Source organism: Castor canadensis, chromosome 1 (genome assembly GCF_047511655.1).
Source record: "Castor canadensis chromosome 1, mCasCan1.hap1v2, whole genome shotgun sequence".
Lineage (NCBI taxonomy): Eukaryota > Metazoa > Chordata > Mammalia > Rodentia > Castoridae > Castor > Castor canadensis.
In genome coordinates, this window is record NC_133386.1 from 156,430,149 (window position 1) to 156,457,110 (window position 26,962).

General features: G+C 36.4%; 1 protein-coding gene across 2 annotated transcripts; it reads left to right on the forward strand.

Annotated features, from left to right (window-relative positions):
* LOC141421491 (L-lactate dehydrogenase C chain-like) lies at positions 1 to 26,942 on the forward strand. Of its 2 annotated transcripts, XM_074067220.1 has the most exons (7): positions 1 to 138; positions 5,964 to 6,081; positions 10,115 to 10,288; positions 12,786 to 12,959; positions 18,264 to 18,381; positions 22,272 to 22,395; positions 26,778 to 26,942. In XM_074067220.1, the coding sequence occupies exons 1-7, from the start codon at positions 13 to 15 to the stop codon at positions 26,940 to 26,942; spliced, it is 999 nt and encodes a 332-aa protein (XP_073923321.1). In that variant the 5' UTR covers positions 1 to 12. The 2 variants fall into 2 exon arrangements, with proteins under 2 accessions (XP_073923321.1, XP_073923318.1); XM_074067217.1 differs by lacking the exon at positions 10,115 to 10,288 and having other exon boundaries at positions 13 to 138.
* Positions 26,943 to 26,962: the final 20 nt, after the last annotated feature.

Here is a 26,962-nt window from a genome sequence, read left to right on the forward strand (position 1 = left end):
TCAGGTCTCACAATGCCAACTGTCAAGGAGCAGCTCATTGCGAGCATAAGTGCAGAAGATAAAGGCTCCCAGTGCAAGGTCACCGTTGTTGGAGCTGGCTCTGTAGGCATGGCCTGTGCTATTTGTATCTTACTGAAGGTTAGTGAAAAACATCCATGGCTGCGGGACAAGTCCGTCGACAGCAGATATATATCTTCTCCTCTGATTTTGGTCCAAGATAAGATGCATTTAGCCTGGGATGGTGCACACCGTAGCTGTAGGCTTAGGTAGGAGGGTCACCTTCGTATATAGTCTAGGCAAAAGCATGAGACCCTGTCTGAAAAAGAACTGAATCAAAAAGGACTGGGGGCGTGGGTCAAGTGGTAAACCACTTTCTACAAGTTAGGAGGCCCTAAATTCAATTGCCCAGTAAACTCTCTCCTCCCCCCAGCCAAAAAAAGAAAGAGAAAGCCATTTATTAGGACATTGCTAGAGTGTTTAAATTTACTCATAGGAGGGAGATTTATGTAATGTTAATATTATTACATTTTCTGTGGAAATTATTCAGTACCTTGTATTCCTTGAAGAATAATGGATGAAATTCGTATTTTCTAAGGGGTTATTATTGTTTTAGATGTACATAATTATTACATGCTCATTGTTAAAAAAAGTACCAAATTTGATTAAATAGCAATAGAAGTCCTTTCCTTTTTCTTTCTCCTTTCTGTTTTCAGAACATCTTTTTTATGTGCTTATTGACCATTTGTACATAATCTTTAGAAAATACTAAATTCTTTTGTTAATTAAATAAGGTTATTTTTGTTGTTGAATTGTGGCATTGTTTGTATATCTTCGACATTAACCATGTGTCATATATATGATTTGCAAATATTTTCATCCATGCCTTATGTTTTATTTTCAGTCTGATGACTTGTCTTTTTGATACACTGATGTTTTACAATTTAATGTCTAATTTATTTTTGCTTTTTTGCCTGTGCTTTTATTATATCCAAAAACATGATTGCCACACTTGGAGGTATGGCAAAGTGGTAGAATGCCTGCATTCTAGCAAGCACAAGGTCCTGAGTTCAAACTGCAGTACCACCAAAAAGAAAAAAAAAAAACCGATTGACAAATTCAATATTGGGGAACTTTTCTCCAGTGTTTTTCTAGGACTTTTATAGTTTTGGGTCTTACATTTAGGTCTTTGGTCCGTTGATTGATCTGTTGATTGGTGGGACTGGAGTTCAAACTCAGGGCTTTTTGTTTGCAAAGCAAGAGCTCCATTGCTTGAGCTACACCTCCAGTCCATTTTTCTCTGGTTGCTTTGGAGATAGGCTCTGGAAAACTATTTGCCTGGTTGGGCCTTGAACTGAGATCTTCTCATCTCCATCTTCCTAGTAGTTAGTGTGGGGAGGCTACTGGCACCAGGCTTTGGTTCATTTTGAATTAACTTTGTATATGAGTAAAGCAAGAGTCTATAATCATCCTTTTGCATGTAAATAGCCAGTTCCCCCAATACCCTTTGTTGAAAGATTATCGTTTCACATTATATGATTTCAGTACCCTTGTTGAAATTTTCTGGACTTCTTATTCTATTCCAGAAGTCTTTGTGTGTCTTTATGCTAGTTCTACGCTGTTTTGAGTACTGTATCTTTGTAAAATGTTTTGAAATCATGCAATATAATACCTCTAACAGTGTTCCTAATCAAGATTGTTTTGGCTATTTGAGGTCCCTTCAGATTCCATATAAATTTAGGAAGTATTTTTTTTCTGTAAAAAATGTTGGACTTTGATAGGAATTCATTAAATTTTAGGTTGTTTGGGGTAATAGTGACATCTTAACAGTATTAAGTCTTCCACTTCATAATCATGGGCATCACTCCACTTATTTGTGTCTTAATTTTTTAGCAACATTTTGTAGTTTTTATTGTACAAGCCTTTCACCTGTATAAGTATTTAAAAAGTATTATTTAAGTTTTATTTCAACCTTTAGAGATGAGTAGTGTTATCTTTTTCATTTATAAATGAGAATATTGAAGCACTGATGTAAAATAACTTGCCTGTGTCCAAATACCTAGTAGAAAGAAAGGATATAAATCATGGGAATCTTAAAGATCCTGTGCTTTTAAGTACCTCAATCTGTTAGACAATTTTGGGAAACTTGTAGGTTGAGATAATGAGAAGAAGCAAAGCCAATTCAATTCCAGAGCCAGAAAGGCTCATGAATGGGAAGTATGAGGTACTTCACAAGGTGGGGAGGTGAGGGAGATAGGGCCAATAACAGGAGGATTGGTTGAAATTTTATATGAGGAGAAGGAAAACATCCGCATTCTCTTCTGTATACTTATCAACCACACACCCATCTCTCACATCCCTGTAGGCAAGGGGATGGAGTTTATTCTTTGGGGAAATTGAATCAGGTTCTGTATTGAAGTTACCAAGGATAGTGGAGGACCAGCATCTTATTGAAAGCCATAGGAGTAAGTGAAAGTTTACATGTCGGACAGTGAGGTGCAGGCTTTCTTAACTCCCATTGGGCTACTAGAAAGCATACTGTCAGACAAATACTGAATATAGGAAAGATGGAATTAGGGGATCAGTCAGGAATTCCAGGATGATTAACGTTTTAGTATGAAACAAGAATGAGAGTGAAGAAAATTAGTAAAGATAAAAACCAAAATTCTGAAATGGAATGACATTGAGTGGTGGCACTGCAAATCAAGAAGAACTAGTCTACCCAGACTCAGGAGTCAGAGACAGGGGATTGTACATTCAAGGCTAGCATGGGATACATAGTAAGTTTGAGGTCAGCCTGGGCTACATAGTGAGACTCTGTCTGAAAAAAAAAATAAGGTATACTCCAAAGCATATTATAATGAAATTTTAGCACTCTTAACTGTGAGAGTTCTGATACTTTCGGATTTTTTTTAACTAGAATTCACTATATTGTGGCAAATAGCCAATAGAGCAGAGTAATTTTGGACATGCTCTTCAGGTCATATTCATGTATATTATGGGATAAATGTAATACTGAAAGATATTAAAATATACATATTAATATATTCTGTTGATGTCAAGGAAGGTGGACTGTAATAAGAAACATGACATCTGTATATGTCACTAAGAGGTGCATTTTAAAGCATTTAAAAGTGTTCAGGAGTAGGTAACATTACGACCTAGTTCCTTGTCCTGGATAGAGCAAAGTGGTCATTGCAGTTTTCCTTAGGCAGATTTTAACGCTCTTGTTCTTTACCTTACTGTGGTTACTCTGGTACTCCCTGGAAAAAGATCCTGGAACACTCATTATAATTAAAAGATTCTGGCACTCTAAGCAAGCCTAAGCTGCTTCTTTGGAATTCTTTTTGAGAAATGTCTCACAAGATGCAGTAAAAGTTTTTTGGTGGTACTGTGGGTTGATCTCATGGCCTTGTGCTTGCTATGCAGGCACTCTACCACTTGAGCCACTCCACCTACCAAAAATGTAGTAAAATCTTTATTTTTATTTTTTGGTGCTGGTGATCAGACTCAGGGCCTCACACATGCTAGGCAAGCACCCTGTCACTGTTGTATACCCCTATTACTGAAGGTTACTGTTATAAAACAAACAAGCAAGTAAACAAATGTTTTAGAGATTATTTGAGCTCTATTTTTAACAAACAATTGCAGCTAGAAACATTCCTTAATAAAAGAATTTCCTGGTAACTCGTTGAAAGTGAAAAAAAATCAAGTTGGAAATAAAATTTAAAATCAAACTGTCATGGCTATAAAATTATTACTCTGCTTCTAGACTCTCTATATTCTGCTTTGTGATGTTTCTGCTAGATCTCTGCATATTTTCTTTGTCAGTTTGCATCTTGTTAGGTTCTGCCAACAAGAGACCTTAGAGGGAAGTTGAAAGACAAGAAGAGAAGATAGGTCACCTCCTCATTTGCTTGTTGTTCTGGTCATTGATAAACCACATATTTTTGTTCTAATTTTAGAGATTAGTTCTAGCTTCCAACTTCTTTTGGAACTCCTGGCATTGGCCTCATTGTTCCCATTCAGTGGTATCAGAGGCACCCAAGCTTTACCTGGCCTCAGAGGTCTTAGCAAAGCTCCGTGAGGTACTTCTTTTAGTCTTTTTTTTTTTTCCTGTTCCCTCAACCTTAGGTTCTAAGCAGTTGCTGTTTCTGGGTTATCCCAAATGTTCCCTTTTTGTTCTGGTCCTCCAATATCTGTTTAACCAATTCCCTATATTAAATTCCCTCTGTTGAAACACTTAAAGTGGTTGCTGTTTTTCTGACCAGACCCAGGAGGAGGTGGACTGATGTAAAAATTGACTTGTAGAGATAATCTGGTTTTATTATCAGTAGAATGAGAAGTATTATGTGGCCCTTTAGAGTGAAATTTCTTATCCTTCTCCCATTCCTGATATACACACATGATTTGGTAAATTTTGGAATATGTTCTGTGTATACAGATTCAACCAATAATGGACTGAGCTTTAAAAAAGTTTTGCTTCCTGAACTTGTATAGATTTTTTGTGTCATTATTCTCCCAAACATCACAGAGTAACAACTATTTGTATAGTATTTATATTGTTTTAGATATTAGAAGTGTTGACATTATTCAAAATATAGTTGGAGGATGTACTTGCATCATGCAAATAGTATACTGTTTTATAGAAGAGTTGTTAGCATCCTCTAATTTGGTATCTGATGCTAGTTTTGTAACCAGTCCCTTTGCATACTGAAAGATACTTTTATACAGTGTTTCAGAAAGGCTACAAGGTACTTGATCTCAGAAAAAAACATAGTAGTATATAGGGCCTTTGACCCTTTATTGTGCATCATTGGAATCTAACCTCTGGAATCTAAGGGAATACATTCCTTCTGTATAGTGTTGTGCTGTATTGCATGTGATTAAAAAGTCAATGGAAATTAGAGTAAGCAGGCTGGCTGTGGTGTTCCCACCTGTAATCCTAGGTTGAGGCAAGGGGATCACAAGTTCTAGGCCAGTTTTTGCTACTTAGCGAGACCCTGCCCTAAAAAAATAAAGAAAAACAAAGCAAAAAGAAATTAGGGCAAGCAATAAAGAGACTATATATTGTTCATGTAACTGGAAAATCTAAGAACCAAACTAGCTTTAGGTACTATTGCATCTTGGAGTTCAGGCATATCAAGATGTCATCTACTGACTTAATTGTTAGGCAGGGTCTTTCTGTGTGATGGTCAAGATAGGTACACAGTTTATTCTTAGAGTTTTATGTCATTCTTGAGTTTGTGATTCCAAAGAAAAGTGAGACCTAACCTCCCATTTTCCATGTTCTAACCTCATAAGACATTGAGTTCATTAATTATGCCTAGGCCATATGCTCATTTGTGAACTAGTTGCTGTGCCTAGGGGAAAGAATGGAATAGTTGCCTGGGTTTAGTTATGTTTTGGAGGAACAATGTTAAATTTTATCGTCCTGAGCCACATGCAATGTGTTCCCATTAAAAATAATTCTATTACCAGAAAAGGGACAATATGAAAAAAATAACAAGTGAAACAATATTCATCATAAGTGGCTTGCTTTCTATTTTGTCAATGAATGTATATTTAAGAGCAGCTTCAGCCAAGGCAGAAATTTGGTTTAATGTTAAATACAATAACATTATTGAATTTTACAACTTTTCTAATATAGAGTAGTAACCTATTGAATTACATAGAATTTTGAAAGAATTTTACAACTTTTCATGGGTTGTAAACTGTTGTTTAAAAGGTAAAAACCCCAACTCTTAAAAAATTCTAACAATGATGTAGATGCAACCAATAATTTTTCCTATATCCTATTGTTTACATTGACTTTCGTTCACTCTTGGTCCATTCAGCATGTACCTTTATCATTTTTTCCCAATTAAAAATATGACTCCTTTGATTATAATGTAGCCATTTGAAAATTCTTCTTATTCTTTTAAAGCTTAAGTAGGAACATTTCATTCAAAACTTTTATTTTTTAGGATTTGACTGATGAACTTGCCATTGTTGATGTTGAAGAGGAAAAATTGAAGGGAGAAACATTGGATCTTCTGCATGGCAGTGTTTTCCTTAGTACTCCAAAGATTATCTGTGGAAAAGGTTAATTTTAGCTTTATAAAGTTATTTTCAGAAAGTATAAATTTTACTAACATACTGTCAATAAATATAAAATTCAAAATATCAGTATGTCATTAGGACATATAGACACTTTTTTAAAAAAGTATATTTCATTGTAATTAGAGGAGATTTGGAAAATACAGAAAAGTGTAAAGAGTAAAAAAATTTTGAATCTCTTCAGCCAATGACATCATTTACTTTTTTTTTCTATGCATTTTTTTTTAACTTTACTGCATATCCCAGGGATATATGGTTTTGAATAGCTTTGTAACATACTCTTTCACTTGGGTTTCTTTTTATGTTTGTAGAGGTCCAGGTTTCAAGGCATTGAATAAAGCCAAAGAATACAGGAGATGGAGAAGTTGGCTCTATTAGCGTTAGCATCATGTATTGACCAACTAAGAAACCTCAGAAAACTGGGGAAATAATTATTTTGTCATACACTAGAGTGAATAGTACACTTTTTGGAAATGTAACTCAATAGGTTACTACTCTACATTAGAAATTCTCCTATCTAACATGATTGGCACTGAAGGTGATTATTTCATTTTAAGTGTTAGGAAGAGCCATCATGAACATATTATGTTGACCTAAGACATGTAAATGTACTTAGGAGTTTATTTGCTGATCTTCTGATTCTAGGTTAAGACCTTTGAGTATAGCTTAGCTGATTGAAGTTTTGTGATCAGAGTCTTTCTTAAAGCACACCAGTAGTGATCATTTTGATTTTTTTTTTCCAGAGCTGGGGTTTGAACTGAGGGCTTCATGCTTGCTAACCAGGTGCATTACTGTGTAAGCAACACCTCTAGCCCTTGATTTTTTCTTAAAAAAGAACAATAAATTTAAAGGCACTCATAAAGCAAATTGATAATGAATCTCTACTAAATTTTCCTTTGTTTTTGTTTCTCTTAATACTAAAAGGACAATTTTAATTTTTTTCTTTTTACTAGCATATATTAATTGTGTAAAATAATAAGTTCCATTGTGATATTTTTGTACAAGTGCATAATCTACTCTTCCCTTATCCCCTTTTTCATCTTTTTAATGGTCTCCTTCTTTATTTTCTGTATTCTAAGTTTTTGTTTTGTTTTTTTGAGATAGCTGCTGGCAGCTGCCATCACTTACAAATTCCTGAACAATACTGTAGTATACAGATGACCTAGAAAGAACTCTCCTCCGCCTACTTCTGGGAACCATGAAAGTAAAATTGAGTTTTTTAGACACTTAAGTGGCTGCTAAGGATTTTGAGCAACAAACTAGCTCTTATTTGAGTTTCAAAAAATCTTAACTAATCAGCTGGTCTCTGGAGGAATGTCACTTTATTTCATGTCTCAAAGAACTTCCACAAATAAAATTTCAAGGAAAATGAACATCTCTAAGTAGGAATAATTAAATCTATAAGAAAATGCATGACAAGGACCAGCAGACATGGGAGAAACAGGCCATTATAGATTTCAAAATTATCAAACACAGCCAGGTGCCAGTGGTTCACACCAGTAATCCTAGCTACTTGGGAGACTGAGATTGGGTGAATTGCAGTTCAAGGCCAGTCCAGGCAACTAAGTCATGAGACTCCATCTCCATAATAACCGGAGCAAAATGGACTTGGAGGCATGGCTCAAGTGGTAGAGTACCTACCTTGCAAGTGTGAAGCCCTGATTTCAAACCCTAGTCCCACCCCTCCAAAAAATGATCAAATTACAAAGCAAGATAGGATTATTCCATTTAAAGAAACAAAATATGAACTTGAAAGTAGTATGGAACTTTAAAACAATAAAAATCAAATATAACTTCTAAGTATGCAATATAATGAAATAAAAACTCGAATTGTTTAATAACAAATAGATTTAAAGAAAGAAATGGTAAATCTAAAGCAATCACCCCAAAGTCATCAAGCACTGGAAAATATGGTAGGTTGAGTCACAGAGTATAGAATGATAAAGTGTAATGTAGCTCTAATTAGAAAAGTGAAGGGAGACGAGCAAATATTTGAAGATATTCTGATTGAGTATTTTTAAGAACTACTGAAAAACAGCAACCCACATATTTAAGATGCTAAATAATTTTAAGAAGGATAAATATGAAATCCCCACCTGGACACATTCTTATGAAATTAGAGAACACTAAAGGCAAAGAGAAGATAAAAAATCATCAGAGGAACAGGGCACAGTGCACTGCACCTGTAGTCCCAGCTACTTGGGAGACTGAGGCAGGAGGATGGCTTGAAGCTAGGAGTTTGAGGACAGCCTGGGTGACATAATGAGAACCTGGCTCTTGAAAAAAATTACAGAAAAGAGTCTTGAAAAACAAGGTTGGGTACTTGCTTTACTATGTATTAAGACTTATAAAGCTAAAGTAATTAAATGAGACAAAACATGGTTCTATAACACTAATAATATCTAAGCAAATGGGAAATTTATGAGCTTACAAAATTTTACAAATTTTTTAGTTATGGCAATGATTATTTTTATGGAAGGAAATAAAATTGAACCCATACCTGAAACTCCACACAAAAATTACCTCAAGGTTGATGAAAGTCCAAAATGTGAAAAGCAAAATTTCAAAGCTTCTGCTGACAAGATAACAGAGTATCTATGACCTCTTGAATAGGGAATAATCTCTTACTAATACACAAGAAACAAACAAACTAAAAAGAACGTAAATTAAGAGTTTGTGTTAAAAAAGGCATTTCCATAAAAAGTGAAGAAATAAGCCATAAACTGACAGAAGATATTTGCAGTATAACTGACAAAGGAATAGTACTCAGAATAAAAATAGTTGTACAATAAATAAGATAAATATACATAGCCTAATTGAAAAATGGGAAAAGTATTTCAGAAAAGATAAAACTCAAATGTCCTATATTATTTTCCTACATTAAATACAGGAAAATACTATCGCATATACATACCAAGGAAAGGAAAATAAAAATCCTTACCAATACCCTTTTACATACTTGGCAAAACACCAAGTGTTTGTGAGGAGGTTCTCAAGTATGGCCTGTGGGAATATGTCATCGTAAAACCATTTAAAAAAATTCTCAGCACCTGGTTGGCTTGAATAGAATCTACCTGATAACATAGAAATTCCACTCCTAGGTATGTTCCCAAAAGAAACTTTTGCACATTTATGGAAGAATACATAACACAAGAATGTATTGTGGTTTAACTTGTAATATGCCCAAAATGAATATTATAGTGAATATCAAGACTAAGTTTTATAATTTACTCAATATAATATTATAGAGCAATGAAAGTGAATGAACTACAGAGACACTCATTAACATGGATGATATCAGAAGCATACTATTTAGCAAATGGAATATATAACTTATGGCTCAAAAATAGATAAAACTTAGTTATTTAAATATGCATAAAGGTAAGGTGGTGATTTTCACCAATCAGAAGAGTGTTTGATAATCTCTGAATATAAAAGATGGATTTAATTTATTAGGGGTACACAGGGGTGTTCAGGTGTTGACAATAAAGAAGTGCTTGACTATAATAATAATAAGCATTGTGTCATAGCCATTGGATTAAAAAAGTAATAGAATTTTAAGATTGGTTATATTTCATATTTTCTTGTGAAGATCAAAAACTTGTTTTGATCTCAAATACAGTCCCTTATAATTAAAAGTAAATATATTCTCATTTTTGGCATCCTAAAATAGACACACAAATCCTGAGTGCTAAGCTTCTGATTCATGATGGTGTTTGTAAGATGATTATTTTCATTGCCTTGAGCCTAAATAACTAATGGGAATGTGGGTAAAAGAGAGTGATAGCTTCCGTCATTATAAGAACTTTGGAGGTGCCTATGTGAAAATTGGCAAGTAGTATTGACAAGCCTTCCTTCTGTTCATACAAGGTAATATTACTTCATGGTAAATCTGTCAATCTCTAGATGCCAGACATGAAGGTAGATGAGTACTTCAATATCATGAGTATACAACAGACTTAAGGCACAGTGACTATGACAGTCTAGATCCAAATACTGTCTTTTATTTCCTTTTTAGATTTCAAGGTATCTGAAAACTCCAAGTTGGTTATTGTCACAGCAGGTGCAAGGCAGAAGGAAGGAGAAACTCGCCTTGACCTGGTCCAACGTAATGTAGCCATCATGAAATCAATCATTCCTAATCTGGTCCATCATAGTCCTGACTGTAAAATGATTATTGTTACAAACCCAGGTGAGTATTTTCTCCTTCTTTTAACTGCATAAGGATGACCACTTCATATCATTTCCTGTTTTTAAAACTTCATTGAGGTAATATGTATAATAAACTGCACTCATTCAAACTATATCATGCACTGAGTTTTCGTAGATATAATCACTCATGACACCCCACAAACCAAGATACAGAACATTTCTGTTACCTTTGACACATTCCTTGTGCTCCTTTGCAGTTCATTCCTCATTCCACCTCTAGCCTCATTTTCTGAAATTTATATAAATAGAATCATAGTGCATACAATCTTTTCTATCTTACTCCTTATTTTGAAATTCATCCATGCTGTTGGGTATATCAGTGATTTGTTACTTTTTTTTATTGAAGACTAATCTTTTGTTTATATTTTTAAAACACTTTTCTGACCTGTTGCCATTTAGGCTACTTCCAGTTGGGGCTACTGGGAAAAAAAACTGATATGAACATTTGTGTATAAGTATTTGCATTTTCCTGTGTTTTCATTTGTGTAAATACCTGTGAGGAACATAGCTGGGTTATATGATTGATATATTTTGTTTAGCCCTATTAGGAACAACCAAAGAGATTTTTAAAGTGGCTGTTCCTTTTTGCATTCCCATCAGCACTATTAGAAAGTTCCAGTGTTCTTGGGCTGGCAGAGTAGTTTAAGTTGTAGTGTGCCTGCCTAGCAAGTGTGAAGCCCTGAGTTCAAACCTCAGTGCTGCCAAAAAAAAAAGTTCTAAAGTTCTAGTGTTCTGCATCTTCCTGAGATTTGGTATTATCGGTCTTTTTAATTTTAGCTTCAATTTCTTCATTTTTGATAGTTTTTCCAGATAAAGTATATACTGGTACCCTTAGTATGGCTCAGAAGACTCTTAAGCTCTATTCATTTTTCATCATTTAAAAAAATGAATGAAATCCATATAACATACAGTTAATTAAAGTGTACAGTTACGGTTGGGGACACATGACTCAAGTGGTAGAGTGCCTGCCTAGCAAGCATAATGCCCTGAGTTCAAACACCAATAGTGCTAAAATAAACAAGCAGAAATGTGTACAGTTAAATGATATTTAGTGTGTTCACAATATTTTGCAACTATAGCTCCTCATTTTTCTTTCTGTTCTTCGGATTGAAACACTTCAGTTTATCCATATTTTAGTCTGCTGTTGAACTCTTCTAGTGAGTTTTCATTAGTTCCCTTTTCATAATTTGTATTTATTTGTTGATATTCTATATTTGGTGAGGCCACTTTCTTTTATTTCCTTTAAATACTTTTTTTAAGCACTACCAGGTCTTAAACTCAACCTCATGCTTGCTAGGCAGATGCTCTATCACTTGAGCCACTTCACAGGTCCCTTTTTTTATGTGTTGAGTATTTTTGAGATAGGATCTTACTTTTTGCCTGAGTTGGCTTCAAACCTAGATCCTCCTGATCTCTGCGTCCTGAGTAGCTAGGATCACAGACATGAGCCAACAGAGCCTGGTTCCTTTAAATCTTTAAACATGCATTCCTTTGGCTCTTTATGTATATTTCAAATAGTCGATTTAAAGTATTTGTCTAGTAAATCTTTTCTGGACTTTCTTTGGAACAGTTTCTATTGATTAGGTTTTTTTTCCTGTGCATGGGATATACTTTTTTGTTTCTTTGTGTTTCTTACAATGTTTTGTTGAAAGCTGATCATTTAAAACTTACATGAAAACTCTGTAACTCAAATTCTCTCTATCTACCAAGTTTGTTGTCATTGCTACTTCTTGTAGTTGTTTGTTTCATGAGTTTTATGAAGTAATTTTGTTAAGTCTATTTTTGTTGTGCATGGCCATAGAAGTTCTGGTTCCATTTGATTAGTGGTCAGCCAATGACCTTTCCTCAAATGTCTGGAAGCAAAAACTATCTCCCAGTTTTGCCGGAGAGCTGTGTAGGTATGCTGGGACATGTCTTCAGCACTTAAGAAGTTGACAACTTCCTGCTTGCATAGAGCTCCAAGGTCAGACAGAATAAAGCTTAGGGATTTCTCTTGTTTCTTGAGCAGTCACACTTGGAGACAGCCCGGGGCAGGCCCATGGGATCATTCTAAGTAGCAGATGTTGATAGCTTAGATAAGGGAGGCTGTGGCAACTTGAGAGAAGACTCTAGGATATTAATTAAGGAGGTAGAATTGAGGGGCTGGGATGTAACTCAGTGTTTTAGTCTTTGCATAGTATGCATGAAGCCCTAGATTCGATCCCCAGTACTGAAAAAAAAAAAAAAAGAGGTAGAATTGAGTAACTGATTACCAGATATACAGATAGGCACTTACAATATTTTAAAAAAGGAGTTTTTTGTTTTCAAATTCTAGTAGTGAATTTTAAAAAGTTGTGTAAGTGATTATATTTCTTTGCTTCCCTTTTAACTCTGTAATGAATCTGTATTTGGCTCCCAAGACAATTCATCTATTCAGAATAAAATATAAAAAGATGTTACTGTTAATCTTTTTTCTAACATAAAATTGTTCTTCCTAGTGGATATTTTGACATATGTGGTCTGGAAGATAAGTGGCCTACCTGTAAGTCGAGTAATTGGAAGTGGTTGTAATCTAGATTCTGCCCGTTTCCGTTACCTAATTGGAGAGAAGCTGGATATCCATCCCACAAGCTGCCATGGTTGGATTATTGGAGAACATGGTGATTCTAGTGGTAAGTATAAACTAATGATCACTATGTAACTATTCTTCTTATCTCTAATGATGCTTATTTTCTTTAAAAGCTCTTTTTTCCTATAAATAGATTTATGTAACTCTCATTATATTGGTATTTCCTAGTGTACCATTTTCCTGTTCCTTTATTTAGTAAAAGTTTTTACACTTAAAACCATAATTAATTGTCATTAGAGGGTACAATGTGATGATCAATACATGTACATTGTTTAATGATCAAATCAGGATAATTATGTTATACATTATCTCACAATTTCTTTGTGGTCAGAGCATTCCAAAACTTCTCTTCTGGCTGTTTCAGAACAGATAATATATTATTATTAACAATAGTCACCCTATTGTGCAATACAGGCCTGGCTTTTATTTATTTATTTTTTTCATTTTTCTTTTATTATTCATATGTGCATACAAGGCTTGGTTCATTTCTCCCCCCTGCCCCCACCCCCTCCCTTACCACCCACTCCACCCCCTCCCGCTCCCCCCCCTCAATACCCAGCAGAAACTATTTTGCCCTTATCTCTAATTTTGTTGTAGAGAGAGTATAAGCAATAATAGGAAGGAGCAAGGGGTTTTGCTGGTTGAGATAAGGATAGCTATACAGGGCATTGACTCACATTGATTTCCTGTGCATGTGTGTTACCTTCTAGGTTAATTCTTTTTGATCTAACCTTTTCTCGAGTTCCTGGTCCCCTTTTCCTATTGGCCTCAGTTGCTCTTAAGGTATCTACTTTAGTTTATCTGCGTTGAGGGCAACAAATGCTAGTTAATTTTTTAGGTGTCTTACCTATCCTAACCCCTCCCTTGTGTGCTCTCGCTTTTATCATGTGCTCATAGTCCAATCCCCTTGTTGTGTTTGCCCTTGATCTAATGTCCACATATGAGGGCGAACATATGATTTTTGGTCTTTTGGGCCTGGCTAACCTCACTCAGAATGATGTTCTCCAATTCCATCCATTTACCAGCGAATGATAACATTTCATTCTTCTTCATGGCTGCATAAAATTCCATTGTGTATAGATACCACATTTTCTTAATCCATTCGTCAATGGTGGGGCATCTTGGCTGTTTCCATAACTTGGCTATTGTGAATAGTGCCGCAATAAACATGGATGTGCAGGTGCCTCTGGAGTAACAGTCTTTTGGGTATATCCCCAAGAGTGGTATTGCTGGATCAAATGGTAGATCGATGTCCAGCTTTTTAAGTAGCCTCCAAATTTTTTTCCAGAGTGGTTGTACTAGTCTACATTCCCACCAACAGTGTAAGAGGGTTCCTTTTTCCCCACATCCTCGCCAACAGGCCTGGCTTTTAGTCTTCTCTCATAAGTTTGTAACTCATTGTCCTTCCTTTTCTCTTCCCTTCATCATGCCACTATTCTATTCTCTAGCTCAATGCTGTCATTATTTTTAGATTTCATATTAAGTGAGACCAATAAGTCTTTCTATGTCTGACTTATTTTGCTTAGTATAATGTCCTCCAGTTCCATCCATGTTGTCACAAATCACAGGATCTAAACTTTTTGATGTCTGAATAAGATTCCATATACTGCTTTTTAAAATTTTTTGGTGGTGGGACTGAGGTTTGAACTCAGAGTTTCACACTTACAAAGCACGGGCTGTACACTTGAGCCATATCTCCTGTCCATTTTGCTGTGGTTATTTTGGAGGTGGTGTCTCTTGAAGTAATTTCCTGGGCTAGTTTCAAATTGTGATTCTCCTGATCTCAACATTCCAAGTAGCTAGGATTACAGGTGTGAGCCACTGATACCTGTCTTACATGAATTTTTAAAAAAATTTTATTTATTTATTAATGTTTAATGATCTGTTTTTAATTATAATTTTTTTATTAGGATATATTCATTATACAGGGGGGGATTCAAAGTGACAATTCCAGTCAGACTTATATTGTACATTATTTACTTTTCCCTCATCATCTCTCCCCTTCAGTCCCCTCCCCACCCCACCCAAAGCAACTGAAAGAGATTTTTTAGTTCTGTTTCATATAGTCCATATATGATGAGCTTCATATATGAAGTCCATGAGCCATATGCCATCACCTTAATCTCCTTCATTCAGCCTCCCTTCTCACTAGTATCCCCCCGACCCTGCAACACTGTGCCTATTTTACAGTGCTGGTTTTCATTATTAATATTTAAGTTGATGTTCAAAGGGATGTCTTAATGTATGCCCACTGTGGGTGTGCTTTATTTTGGGCTGTTTAATCCCTTCAATTGTTCTCTCTTACCCCTTTACCCCACCCCCCTGCTGTTTTTCAACAACTTTCAATACACATCCTTATATCCTCTACCTTCACATCTTATGTTATGTGATATTACTATGCTCTATCATTCTCTTTTCCTTTCCTTCTTTCCCCAAGTTCAATAGCGTAGTTCCACTGTTACAAGCATTACATACATTTTTTAAAATCACTCATCTGTTGCACATTTAGGTTGATCCAAATGTTGGCTATTGTGAATGGTATTGTTTTAAAATTCAGTACCATGGATAAAGATTAAGTAAAAATGGATATACAGATACCTTTTTAATACACTGATCTCATTCCTTTGGATATATTTCTACCCAGTAGTGGGATTGTTGGATCATATGATACTTCTAATTTTAGGGGATTTTTTTCTGTTTGTTTTGTTGTGATGCTGCAGATCAAGCCCAGGCCTTTGCCCCCGTGCTTTATCACTGAGCTATATCCCTAGCCCTAATTTTTGTTTTTTTGAAGTACCTCCACACTGTTTTCTATAATGGTAGTACTAATTTACATTCCCACAAACAGGGCATAAGAATTCCCCTTTCTCCATAGCCTTGCCAGTGTTTGTTATTTCTTACCTTTTTGATAATAACCATTCTGAGTGGTAAGAGATGATATCTAATTGTAGTTTTGGTTTGCATTTCTCTGATCAGTGATGCAAGCATGTTTTCATATACTTGTTGGCCATTTATATATCTTCTTTTTATAAATATCTGTTCAGTGTTTTGCCTAATTTTAAGTTCAGTATGATCTCCCTGCTGGGGGCTGGGTTGGTGGAAGGATACTATCCAGCAAGTGGTACACAGCATAATCTGTGCTGGGGGTGAGATTGCCCTGTGCATATGGGTATGCAGTGGGGGCCTTGGCTTCCCAATCTGGGCTCAGGGCACTGTACCTACTGTGTGAACACAGTGCAGTGGCAGTGAAGCCTTAGGAATGGGGTAATAAGGTGGCCTCTGGTTCCCAGAGCAGCACACTGCCTTGTAGTAATGGATTTAGCCTTAAGATGGTACTATACAGCAGCTGCCTTAGTTCAGTGGAAGGGGGACAACATGTGTCCCTTCGTAAGACCAATGCAACCATGTATGCATCAGGCAGCTCCCTATAGTGGTTTCATGGACTGTGAGGACTATAAAATTCTCCAGCTTTAAAGATTGTGGGTGTTACCCTAAGATTCCACCTCACCCTTGTTAGCCATCATTAGCAACACCACTAACAACAGGTGTTGGCAAGGATGCGGAGAAAAAGGAACCCTTGTACACTGCTGGTGGGAATGTAAACTAGTACAACCACTCTGGAATAATATTTGGAGGCTACTTAAAAATCTAAACAATAGATCTACCATATGATCCAGCAATACCACTCTTGGGGATATACCCAAAAGAATGCGACACAGGTTACTCCAGAGGCACCTGCACTCCCATGTTTATTGCAGCACTATTCACAATAGCCAAGTTATGGAAACAGCCAAGATGCCCCACTACTGACGAATGGATTAAGAAAATGTGGTATCTATACACAATGGAATTTTATGCAGCCATGAAGAAGAACGAAATGTTATCATTCGCTGGTAAATGGATGGAATTGGAGAACATCATTCTGAGTGAGGTTAGCCTGGCCCAAAAAACCAAAAATCATATGTTCTCCCTCATATGCGGACATTAGATCAAGGGCAAACACAACAAGTGGATTGGACTTTGATCACATGGTAAAGTGAGAGCACACAAGGGAGGTATGAGGATAGGTAAGACACCCAAAAAACTAGACAGGATTTGTTGCCCTCAACACAGAGAAACTAATGCAGATACTTTAAAGTGATAGAGGCCAATAGGAGAAGGGGACCAGAAACTAGAGAAAAGGTTAGTTTGAGAAGAATTAATTTAGAAGGTAATACACATGTACAGGAAAGCAATGTGAGTCAACTCCCTGTATAGCTATCCTTATCTCAACCAGCAAAAACCCTTGGTCCTTCCTATTATTGCTTAAACTCTCTCTTCAACAAAATTAGAGATAAGGGCAAAATAGTTTCTGCCTGGAAGCGAGGTGGGGGGAGGGGGGAGGGGTGGGGTTGTTAAGGGAGGGGCGGGGAAGGGGGGAGAAATGACCCAAACATTGTATGTACATATGAATAAAAAAAAAAGATTGTAGGTGTCTGCAGTTTTAGTGGTTGTTTATGTATTGTTTTGGTCCTGTGTGTGTGCGTGTACGTGTGCCTGTGTGTGGTGGAGGAGGTTGACAAGCAGTGGATCTCACTAGATTCAGCCGTGTTTCACTGCCTCCTCTTTTCCTTTCCTTTCAGCATTTTGCATTGTTTACTTAGCTACATTTCATTTAAAAAAAAGTGCATGAATCATGTAGCTGTTTTAAAAGTCATTTTGTTCATGGTAGTATAGGCTGCGGAGGTCTCAAAATAGGGAGAACAGATTGAGACCTGTACTCAATGCTTCAGGTTCTTGTCACTGTCAGAGAAAGAATTCAGAGATGAGACTAAGTGAGGAATTTAGTGGAAATTTGATTGCAGAGTAGAAGTACACACTTGAGAGAATGTGGGCTTTTCAGGAAAGAGTATCATTGTTCAACACTTTGGATAATAATCTTATGAGCAAACTTTAATGGAGGGTATAATTTTTCATGAGTTAAGGGAGAGTAAAGGTGAGGAATTTCAGGAGTAGGTCAGGGTTTTCTGAACATAGGGTTTACTCCCCTTTTTGTCCTTGTATGGAGTTTTTGGATGTGTCATGGCATCAGATGCATGATGGGAATAGCCAATTTTATGAAGCTAATGACGTGGAGATACCATTATAATGATGCAAAGAAGAGTTAGCAGTCCTCTGAGTCAATACCAGCCTGGGTTATATAACAGGACTCGTCCTGAGAAACACACACACACACACACACTTACATAAAATCCATACTTAAAACTAACCAACTAAAACAGAGAAGCCAACAATGAACTAAAAAGATCTGATGTAGTATTTTCAAGAAGTGTTCATTTTGAGATACTTGGGTTTTTTTGTTTTTTAGTGCCCTTATGGAGTGGCGTGAATGTTGCTGGTTTTCCTCTGAAGTCTCTGAACCCTACATTGGGAACTGATTCAGACAAGGAACAATGGAAAATCATCCACAAACAAGTTGTTCAAGGGTAACAGTACTCATTCAATTTCTTAATGCCTTAGATCAGTATTAAGAATAAATGTCACACACAATAAGGCCATATTAAAATTTGTTTTTGTGAGATAAATGACTGTAGGCTTTTGAAAATACCCACATTCAGGCACATTATGCATAACATTAGTTTGAAACAATAAAAAAGTACTTATGTTTTCACAGACTGTTATGTACAGTAGAGGGGTAATAAAACACAGTAATGAAGGGCATGGACTTTGTAGTCAGGTTTGAAACTTTGTTTCACCATTTATTAGTAGCGTGATATTGGGAAATTACTTAGAATATCCAAAGCTCAGTTTATTAAAATGGGGAAAATTATAGAACTTATCTTAGGGGCTTCTTAGGAACAGAAGATAGGTTAGTCCATATAAGATACTGGAATAGTGCCTGAAACTTATTAGATGTGCATCACATGATATAAAAAGAAAATGGAGCTGCCACAGATGACCAGAATTCAACGAACTGTTCTGACTGCTTATATATGTGTGTGTGTGTATATATATATATATATATATATATATATATATATATATATATAATGCCTTAACAAACACAGATCTCCTCATGCTTTAGCCAGGTGTGTATTAGAAGAAGTCTAAAACTTAAGGACAATTTTTGGATATTTACAACTTCTATATTAAATCTAAAAAAGCCACAAGTCTGCTCTATGTATACTTATGATAACAACCCTCCAAAAATGTGGAAGAGTTGGGGCAGAGTCTAAAACGTCACAAATATGACAAAAAAGTAATTAGGGACAAGTTTTTATTCTTTAAATGCCTTTCAGTTTAAAACGTTAAAATGATTTTTTATTTCCTGGTTCTAAAACCTAATATGGGCACCTGAATGAGTATAGACTTTCAGTTTGGGAAGGTGAAAATGGAGAAGATGGTGGGAATGATTGCACAGCAATGTAAATTTTCTTAAGTTCACTGAAGTGTATACTTAACCTTGGTTAAAAAGGTGAATTTGGGGTTGGGGTAGAGTTCATGTTTAGCATTCACAAGACCCTGGGTTCAATCCTGAACACTACAAAAAGAGGCAAACTTAATATAGTTTAAAAAATACATAGTAATTAATAGTGGTCCGAATGAAATTTAATCTACATCAGGTTTATCTAGTGTTTTGAAAGGATGCCAGGTAGAAAACATAATATAGAGTATCACATTTTGTTCAGGAGGTATTGCAAATGCTTAGGTATAGTTTCTTGGCATTATCACTGCATGGGACATACTATCTAAGAGAGGAAAGCTGCATACAGCCTTTGCATCTTTACAGATTTAAATATGGTTCTTGTCACATCACCCTTAGAGTCTTCATGCTTCCTCCCAGGCCTCCCAGTCTGATGCAGTACACAAATCAAGGGTTTCATAGTATTAGATATAGATAGCCTAGTTCTATTATGGTTAATATTCCACATTCATCTGAACTCATTTTTATACCTAGAAAACTGTTGCACAAAGGCAAACTGAGGGTCACCTTCCCAGTTACTACTGGCTTTTTGAAAAGACCTTTGTGGTTCATTCCTGCTGTCAACCTCTATCCATGGTATCTCTCCATGACCTTTGTACCATGTTTGCCAAAGTTACTTTGACAAACATCTATGAGATTTTTTTTTTTTTGACGGCACTGGAGTTTGAACTCAGGGCCTCACACTTGCTAGGCAGATGCTTTTATCACTTGAACTACTCCACCAGCCCTTTTTTTGTGATTGTTTTTTTGAGATAGGGTTTCACGAACTATTGCCAGGGGATAGCTTCCACCTGAGATCTCTGCCTCCTGACTAGTTAGATTTTTAGGTATGAGCCAGTGGAGCACGGCTGTATGAGATATTTTATATAAGAAAAAGACAAGTTAGTATACCTACTGTATGTAGGTATACATGTGTAATATCCAGTAGTTAACCAGAATGCCTCACAAGTATTTTGGTAAATATTCACCAATTACAGTATTGTTTTTTCCCCTGTTTTGTTTACTATCATTATCTCTTTGATATGCTGACTTCAGGATATATAAACAAAAGGGAGATAGTTGGGTCATCTAGAGACACATTTTAATTTTTGGAGGAACGTGCATGCTGTTGTCCATAATGGTTTACAATTTTACATTCCCACCAATACTGTATGAGAGTTCTTTTTATGATATCCTTTCCTACATTTCTTCTCTCTCTTTTTTTTAATAATAACCATTCTAACTGGGGTGAGAAGATACCTGATTGTAGTTTTGATTTGCATTTCTCTGGTGACTAATGACATTCAGCATTTTTCATATGTTCATTGACCATTTGCATTTTTTTCTTTTGAAAAGTGTATATTGTGATCTTTGGGAATTTTTAATTGATTACATATTTGTTTAAAAGTTTTCTGAGTTCCTTATATATCCTGGATATTAATCTTTTGTCAGATGGATAGTTGGCCAATATTTTCCCCCATTCTGTAGGTTTTCTCTTTAGTCCATTGATATTGTTCCTTTGCTGTGCAGAAGCTTTCCAGCTAGATGTAATCTCATTTGCCTTTGTTTCCAGTGCTTGGGGGTCATATCCAAAAACGTATTGCTTATACCAGCATCTTGAAATGTTTTTCCTATGTTTTCTTCTTGGTGTGGCAACCAAAAGATTATATTCTTATTTGTTTCATCTCAACTTTTTCCTTTTTTCAATCCATTTTGAATAATCTTGAAATGATAAATCTGTCATCTAGATTTCACTGATAAATTTTTCCCCAGTAATCTACTGCAGAATTTTATTTCAACTCAGACAGCATGACATTAATCAATTAATCAGTAAGTAGAACCTCCCTGCATTTTTTTTAACATATTCCACAGAGTCTCAGTGATACTGAATTCAGTGTCTAAAAGTACTTTTGATATGCTCGCATAGTGGCCCTGGTATTGGATTGACAGTGAAGTCACAGGACAACATATAAGATGAAGTTCAGGCTTAACCCCCTGAACTGAGGAGTTCCATATGTACACCACCCTTATGCAGTCACGTGTGTTATGTGCAGTCCTGGGGCTTTAGAACTGTGTTTGAGTAGTTGTGAGACCTTCTGATGTGAACAAGGATGGACATTCTGTGTTTCCTTTATCCTTTGTCAGAACTAAATAATCTCTGTGCTTAATTGAAGTCTCTTTGTCCTATGAGATTGATTGTCAGTGTCAGTGATACTACTGTTGGTGGTAATACAAAAATAAAATACATATTTATTGTATAAAACAAGAAAAATCAAAAAATCATAAAGCTCAACTTTAATCTTTAAGTCAAATAATCAGTTAATAACTTGGTATATTGATGCAATTCTAAAGTTCCTATAATTTTTATTTTCTATAAGCTAAAGGTAAGCAAGTATGTAATACTTAAAGACTGTGCTGTTTTTCTTTGAAAATATATTATGAACATATTCCCATCAATTGATTATTATTGATTTGATGACATATTCATAGGGAAAATATGTACATATGGCTTAAAACTATATACAGTTACATTAGCACACCAGTAATGATGTAAATGGTCAGATATGTGTATGATAACTTTCAAGACGCTCAGATTCTGTTTAGATATTTAATGAATGATTAAAAATCTTCAAAATTATAATCTAGATAAATTTTTACTGGTACATATGTCCTAGTATTCTGCCTTTATGATAAAAGAAGGTGGAATTGATTCTTACTTAAACAGAATAATGGCATTTTGTGAGATATTGCATTTTAATTATTATAATAGCATGATAGTTCATAAATAAATTCTAGAAGAAATCTGAGAATATGTTACTAGAGTGGCATTGTCATGTAGATTGTTTCAGAATGTATATTTGAAGAACGTTATGCTTTCTCATGAATTTGATTTCCTTCATTCTATGCCTGCAGTGCCTATGAGGTCATTAAACTGAAGGGGTACACCTCTTGGGCTGTTGCACTGTCTGTGACAGATCTGGCAGGATCAATCTTGAAGAATCTTAGGAGGGTGCATCCAGTTTCCACTCTGGTTAAGGTAGTCTTGAACATTTTTTTTTATTTTTTCATTCTTTCCTTTAATAGTTATTGAGCCAGGCATTTTACAAAATGTTGAGCACATAATGATGAACAAAAAAGACAGAGACCCGACCTTATTAAGTATAATGAGAGAAATGGACTCAATACAACAATTACAAAAGTAAACATATAATAGCAAATTGTGGTAAGTGCTATAATAAAAAAATGTAAAATGCTAAGAATATGACAGGAATTTTGACTATTCTGGTGAGGGGGCATGGTCAGTACGTAGTTAAGGAAAACTTTATGAGGAAATAAAATGTGACTTCATCCAAGTAATAGGTCAGAGTGAATTTGGAAGGTTGGACCAATACTCCAAGCAGAAGGAGCACATGTGCAGAGGATGTGAGGTAGCTATAGGAGAGGGCACTTGGGCATCTGAAAAGGAGTTTGGTTTTTGAAGTGCAGGGAACAAAGGGAAGGCTGTGTGGTGAGGCTGGAGAAGTGAGCAGGTCAGGCCACATACCTTTATTAGTGTGTGTGTGTGTGTGTGTGTGTGTGTGTGTGTGTGTGGTGGGGGGTGGCTTCTGACTTCAAGAGCAATGGAATGCAAGGGTTTGAACATTCTTCAGGTGAAAAATATTGTTGTGGTCTGAGATGTAGCTCAGTGCTTGCCTAGCATGCTGAAGACCCTGGGTTTGATCCCCTGCACTGCTATATTTATTGTTGTGGCCATGATGGACAGAAGAGATTTGATAAGGCCAACAGTAGATGTAGGGAAACATGTTAAGGAGTTAATACAGTAGCCTTGACAGAGAGGATAGGAGTAGTACAAGTGAAGAGAAAGGGACAAGCTTAAGATCCCTGTATTTAGGAGGTAAAATTCGTAGGAATTGGTAGTGGAGGAAAGTCATTCTTTGGTTTCTGTTTTGCACACTTAGATCAGTGGTGATATTATTCACTGAGCAAGGGATGAATCAAGAGAACCATGCTTGAAGATCCTCTTGGCAGTTTTGGTTGAGTTGAATTTGAGATGCCTTTGAGATACCGTGTTTTTAGTTAAAAGCAATAAAAGCCAACTCAAAGTTGTTCAAACAAGAAAGAAAATATATTGGCTTATGTACTGAAATGCCAAAGATGGCTGATCCAAGTGTTCACCAACTATGCTATCAGAGCTATCTTTACTTTGTGTTTTCTAAGATCATTCTTTTACTTTATGGCTTTAGTCTCAGGTAGCTTTTTCCATGGGGCAACAAAGATGCCTCCCAGTGGCTGCAAGTTTTGAACCTTGGCCAAGACCCTCCCTCTCATTTTACCTATGTTAATTTCCAAATAAATGGAGGTTCCAGAATCACATACCTACTCCTATGATACCTGTCAGTAGAGAAGAGAACAGTTCCTAAAAGGAATAGAGAGGTCTGTCAGCAGAAAAAGAGGGACAGGTATCAGACAGAAGGTAGAATATATTTCCTAACATATGATAACCGAAACTGTGAATTTTAGTGAGTTGCCTAAGATGATTGTGTACAGGTGAGAGGAAAGATTGAGATTGGGCCTTGAGTAGTTCCAGTATTAAAAGTTGAGTTTGTAGTGTATGTCCACAAAGGTACCTTATTAGTGGTGACCAGGGAACAAAACCAAGAGCATCAAAGAACTAAGAAAAAGGGGATACTTGAAGGTGAAAAGATTGGTCTTCTGTTGTTGTGAAGTCATGTAAAGAGGACGATTAAAAGTTCCAGTAATATAAAGTGACAAAAGTCATTATGGCCTCCTAGAAGTTGTTTAATGAACTAGTAGGTATCACAGCCTGATTGGAAAATGCCAGAATTTATACAACCTTGTCACTGTTGACTTTTGGGCCAGATAATTTTCATTGTGGGGAGTCACTCTGTGCATTGTGAGATGTTAGCAGCATACCTGACCTGTTTCTATTTTTTAAAATTTTCTTATTTCTTTATTTTCTTTCAAACGTCATCATGGAAGGAACATACTCCCTATTTTTGTTTTGCATTGGATTTGAACTCAGGGCCTCATGCTTGCTAGGAAGGCCCTCTACCACTTGAGCCCCTCTGGTAGCCTTTTTTTATGTTGGGTATTTTCTAGATAAGATCTCATGAACTATTTGCCCTGGCTGGTCTTGAACCACAATTCTCCTGATCTCTGTCTCTTGAGTAGCTAGGATTACAGGTACCTGCTCCCTATTTTGATGCCAGTAGCAGACCTACTACACTAATTGTGATAATAGAAAATGTCTCCAGGGGTGGGATGCATGGCTCAGTAGTAAAGCATATACTTTGCATGGGTAAGGTCCTAGGTTCCATCTCCAGCAACACCCCCCCTTCCAAAAAAAAAGAGTATTAGGTATTGCCTAATATCCCGTAAGAGGAAAAGTTACTGGTCCTTGATAATGATTGGAGTAGACTGAAAAAATTAAGGAAAATATTAATGGGTATTTTGAGGTATCTGCCTGTGGAGGTAACGAGAGAGAGAACAGTTACTGTATAGGAAAAGCAGTATAAAGGAAGTTTATTTTTAAAGATAAGGTACTGATGGTAAAGATAAGGCACCAAGGGAGAGGTGAAGATGAAGTAGTAAGATTGGGATGTGGGATCTGGGACAGAGCAGAGGTGGAGACCTTAGCCCTTGAAGGAAGAGTGACAACTATCTATTGTAAGAGGAGAAAAGAGAGGATGGGTCTGATGTATTACGCATTTGCTTGTTTGGGTCTAGAAGCACCTGATGATGTGTCTTTTTAGTGATAAGGATCCTGACAATAAGAGAAGCACAAGAAAGTCAGAGATTTGAGATTTGAAATAGTCTTTGGGGATAATAGGAAAGACAATTAAAAAAAAAAAAGAACTCATTCCCAGATGGTAGGGCATGCCTGTAGTCCTGGTTACTTGGGAGGCTAGTATGGGAGGATCACTTGAGCTAGGAATTCAAGACCAGCTTGGTAATATACCAGGTCCCCATCTTCATAAACAAATGAATGAATGACTGAATGAATAACTTTTGAAAAATCACAGAATTTTTGTCAGGGTGAATGCTTATTTGAAGTTGGTAAGCATTAATGTGAAGTGTTCCGTTGGTAATGTAAGTTATGTATCAGCTTAGTTGTTTAGTTTTTCCAGTGACCTGAGTGCATGAATAGAGAAAGCAGATAGCTAAACTCATCTGAGTTTGAATTTTCCTTATGGATGGTGAAAAAGAGAGAGAGGGAGGGAGAGAGAGGGGGAGAGAGGGGAGAGAGAGAGAGAGAGAGAGAGAGAGAAATTAGTGCTTTGGCTTTTGGCTTGTACATGTTGAAAATGAGTTTGACCTTCTGCTAAAGGGTCACAGACACATTCAGGACCTTTGCCCTTGCAGTGTTCTCTATACACACACGAATACATTATAAAAATAAAGATTTTAGGAAATATTTATAAAAAGTGAAAATTAAAATGGCACAGGAGCTTATGGATATGGCAAAAGAGTTATAGAATGATGGATTATGGAATCTAAGTGGGTGTGGAAGAACCCCAAAACAAAGTCCAGAGTGGGATAATTGAAGTGGGAAGAGAGGCATCATGAAGTTAAGAAGTCAAGAAACTGGAAAGAACTGGAATTGGTCATTTGTCCATGTGGAAGTCAGCAAGGATAGTGGTGGAAATTGAGAGGCAGGGAAGACAGTGAACCATGTGTCAGTGACTTTTGAGAATTAGTTGGAATAACCAGAAGGTTAGTAAATCACCAGAAAGGGAAGAAGAGCTGAATAATATGAGTATCAAAAAGTAGGAGATTCACAATTTGGAAGAGGCAAAAAGGAAGGAGTACAAAAATGGGTATCACAAACCCCTTCTTCTTTTGAGGATACAGAGGCTGTGGTGGGGAGTAACTAAATAACTACCACTAGTGGGCTTCTGAGGAAGAGTCAAGGTGGCATCAAATGAGTGCTCTGAGAACAGATTCAGTAATATGGGAATTTAGTCACCTTAACAGAACAAGTGGATAATGAGTTATTTTACAGGAAATACTCACATATTAAGAGTAAATAATCATTTGTCTGGATGTGGTGTTCACATCTATAATACCAGCACTTGGAAGGCCTTGAGCTCAAGGTTAGGCTGAGCTACCAAACACAAGCTGCTCAATTTCAGTCCTTCATCAGATAAAGTGACCTCATGAAGGACTGTACACTGTGCTCCACTTGGTCATAAAGCTCCCCTGGTGAGGGGTAAAGTAGATTGTACTTTTCCTGATCCTTTTCATGTCCTCTGGCACCCTCCCTTAGTCACTGAACATAACATCCACATGGTCACAGGCATAAGGAGTAATTCTTGTTGAACTTTAGTGTCTCCTGTATGCTCTCATGCTGAAGCTCTCTTACAGAGAACTGAACAATACTGTAACCTCGCATTTCAGGGCTTATATGGAGTAAAGGAAGACATCTTTCTCAGTATTCCTTGCATCTTGGGGCGGAATGGTATCTCAGATATTGTGAAGATTAACTTGAACTCTGAAGAGGAGGCCCTTCTTAGAAAGAGTGCAGATGCGCTTTGGAGTATCCAAAAGGATGTGTCACTTTAAGGCCTTTTAATGGTTCACTG

Bases quoted from the DNA above. Each gene is read 5' to 3' on its own strand.
- LOC141421491 (XM_074067220.1), top strand. From the start codon at position 13: ATGCCAACTGTCAAGGAGCAGCTCATTGCGAGCATAAGTGCAGAAGAT. The intron at 6,082-10,114 runs GTTAATTTTAGC...TTTCCTTTTTAG, and splicing joins AAAGATTATCTGTGGAAAAG to ATTTCAAGGTATCTGAAAAC. The intron at 12,960-18,263 runs GTAAGTATAAAC...TTTGTTTTTTAG, and splicing joins AGAACATGGTGATTCTAGTG to TGCCCTTATGGAGTGGCGTG.